The following is a 2,399-nucleotide window of genomic DNA, read 5'->3' on the forward strand; positions in this document are numbered from 1 at the left end:
ATATATATATATTACAATATATTGAAATAGGCATTTTATCATAGTCACTTAACCACATCCAATACACTGCATATTGTTTTAAAAATATTAAAATGGTCCATGTGTGGGTGCAAAACAACACCTGCTATTCTAAAATACATATGAAATGCCTGAGGATAAAAATCTCCATGATTTATCTTTTTTTTCCCAGTATTGCAGACAAGGATGTCCATCACAAACTCAACCACGATCACCAATTTTATTCTTGTCGGCTTTAGAGGATTGACGAATTTCAGATTTTTGCTTTTCAGCGCCTTCCTTGTGATCTACATGATTATATTAGCAGGAAATGTGTTGACCATCGTCTTAGTGTTGGTCACTCCAAGTCTTCGCTCATCGATGTACTTTTTCCTTTGTAACTTGTCTATATCGGATATTTTATACTGCACAGGGATAGTGCCCAACATGCTGGATGTGGTCTTGAAGGACGGTGGTTCCATAACTCTCACCGCTTGTCTCACCCAGTTTCAGATCTATGGAGAGTCAATGGCAGTAAGTGCTATCCTGTTAGGGATGATGTCCTACGACCGATACATTGCTATCTGCAAACCATTGCACTATTCCTTGATTATGAACAAACGACTTCAGTACCAGTTGGCACTTTTCTCTTGGTGGTCAGGCTTTCTCATAACATTGAACTTTGCAATCAGAATTTCCCAGCTGGCATTCTGTGATTCTAACGTCATTGACTATTACTTTTGTGATTTCTACCCTTTGTTGGACCTCTCCTGTTCTGAAGTCTTGGTTCTGGAGATTCATTCCAATATTTTTTCTTTTGTCTTGGTTTCTGTTCCATTCTTCTTCATTTGTGTGACTTACGTGTGTATCATCCTCTCCATTCTCAAGATCTCCTCAGTCTCGGGGAGACAAAAAGCCTTCTACACTTGTAGCTCTCACCTCTCCATCGTCTGTCTCTTCTACGGGTCCCTCACTGTTGTCTATCTGTCCTCTGCCAAAAATTATTCTTTGAATAGGAATAAAGCTTTATCTCTTCTGAACACCATGGGCATGCCACTGCTTAACCCTATCATATACAGCCTGAGAAATGCAGAAATTCAAACGGCACTGAGGAGATTAGGTCTCAGGTGTTGTCAAGCGCTTAGGGGATTATTGGCAACCAGAAACCTAAAGTTTAAATTAAAGAAATTGTAATGAAAAAGGCGGATCACACAGGGGCAAATCTCTTCCTGATATCATAGGGTAATAGATCTGTATGAGCACTACTAACACAAATAAAAAAACCTTTTTTTATACAAATATTGTTTTTTATGTTGAAGTAATACATATTGTATTCATTAATCAACAGTGTAGCGCTAAAAGCCTCACAGTGTTAGACCCAAATATATAGATAATGTTTATACATAAAACGTATGCAGTTGTAAAACTTTGTGAGTGAAAACTATATACATCGGGTGAAACATTGGAGACACTTCATTCGTTTTTTATTTATACATTTTTTCACAGAGACGTTTATAATTATGGTTTTTATTTAGACACACACAATCATCAGAAATCTATTTGTATATAGTTTTCACTCACAAAGTTTCACAACTGCATATGTTTTATGTATAAACATTATCTATATATTTGGGTCTAACACTGTGAGGCTTTTAGCGCTACACTGTTGATTAATTAAAGGGCTTACCGCCTGATTTGCAGCAGCTTCTAGCTAGTCCGGTTTTTCTTGTTTTTCCTTCTTCCAGAAGCGCACGTTTTTTTGTCTTTTAATACATATTGTATTGTTGGGGAGCTCACAGGGCACTCACACAGGCTTTTCCATTAACAAAAAGTCTTTATTTTTCTTTCAAAAGGCAGATAATGAAGAAGTCCAACATAAAATAGCTTGCTGCAGCATATAACAGACACGGGCTTGCCAATCCTCGAGTTGTCCCATACACTCACGGTGTCCTAGTCTTTTAATAAGTCTCTCTTGCAGCACTGCTGCTCCGGCCTCAGTCTTCAGGACCACTGTCTGGTTCCCCCAGACAACCTCAATAACATGCCAATCCTCACAACAGGCTTCACAAACCCGCAGCACTCCGCTGCACTGGCCTCCACGCTGACTCCAGGGTGGAGCTCTACTGTCTCCCAGGTGGGGCCCTGAACACATCCCAGCACACTCTTCATGAGGGATGTGCACAGGTCCACAATCAGGTGCTGGTCACTACTAACCCATGGACCCAGGACTGGAGATTTCGTCCCACCCAGAGCTCTAAGAAATCCCCTGGCTCCAGGATCCTAACTATGATCCAGAAAACAAGGAAAGGAGCGAAAAGAGAACCCTGGGTGACTTTGAGGCCACCCAACACCGTGGTATTGCCACACAATGCCACAATATTTTTGATATTTGATCCTACTAA

The 2,399-nt window shown here is 40.2% G+C and overlaps 1 protein-coding gene across 1 annotated transcript; it reads left to right on the forward strand.

The window, feature by feature from the left end:
- The first annotated feature begins 204 nt into the window (after positions 1 to 204).
- On the forward strand, positions 205 to 1,191 carry LOC108800523 (olfactory receptor 10AG1-like). The gene has a single exon (XM_018572512.1). It carries the CDS (start codon positions 205 to 207, stop codon positions 1,189 to 1,191), a length of 987 nt encoding a protein of 328 aa, XP_018428014.1.
- The last annotated feature ends 1,208 nt before the right edge of the window (positions 1,192 to 2,399 follow it).

This window comes from Nanorana parkeri, unplaced genomic scaffold, assembly GCF_000935625.1.
Source record: "Nanorana parkeri isolate BGI_ZX_2015 unplaced genomic scaffold, ASM93562v1 scaffold2055, whole genome shotgun sequence".
Lineage (NCBI taxonomy): Eukaryota > Metazoa > Chordata > Amphibia > Anura > Dicroglossidae > Nanorana > Nanorana parkeri.

Coding starts and splice junctions, on each gene's coding strand:
- LOC108800523 (XM_018572512.1), top strand. CDS start 205: ATGTCCATCACAAACTCAACCACGATCACCAATTTTATTCTTGTCGGC.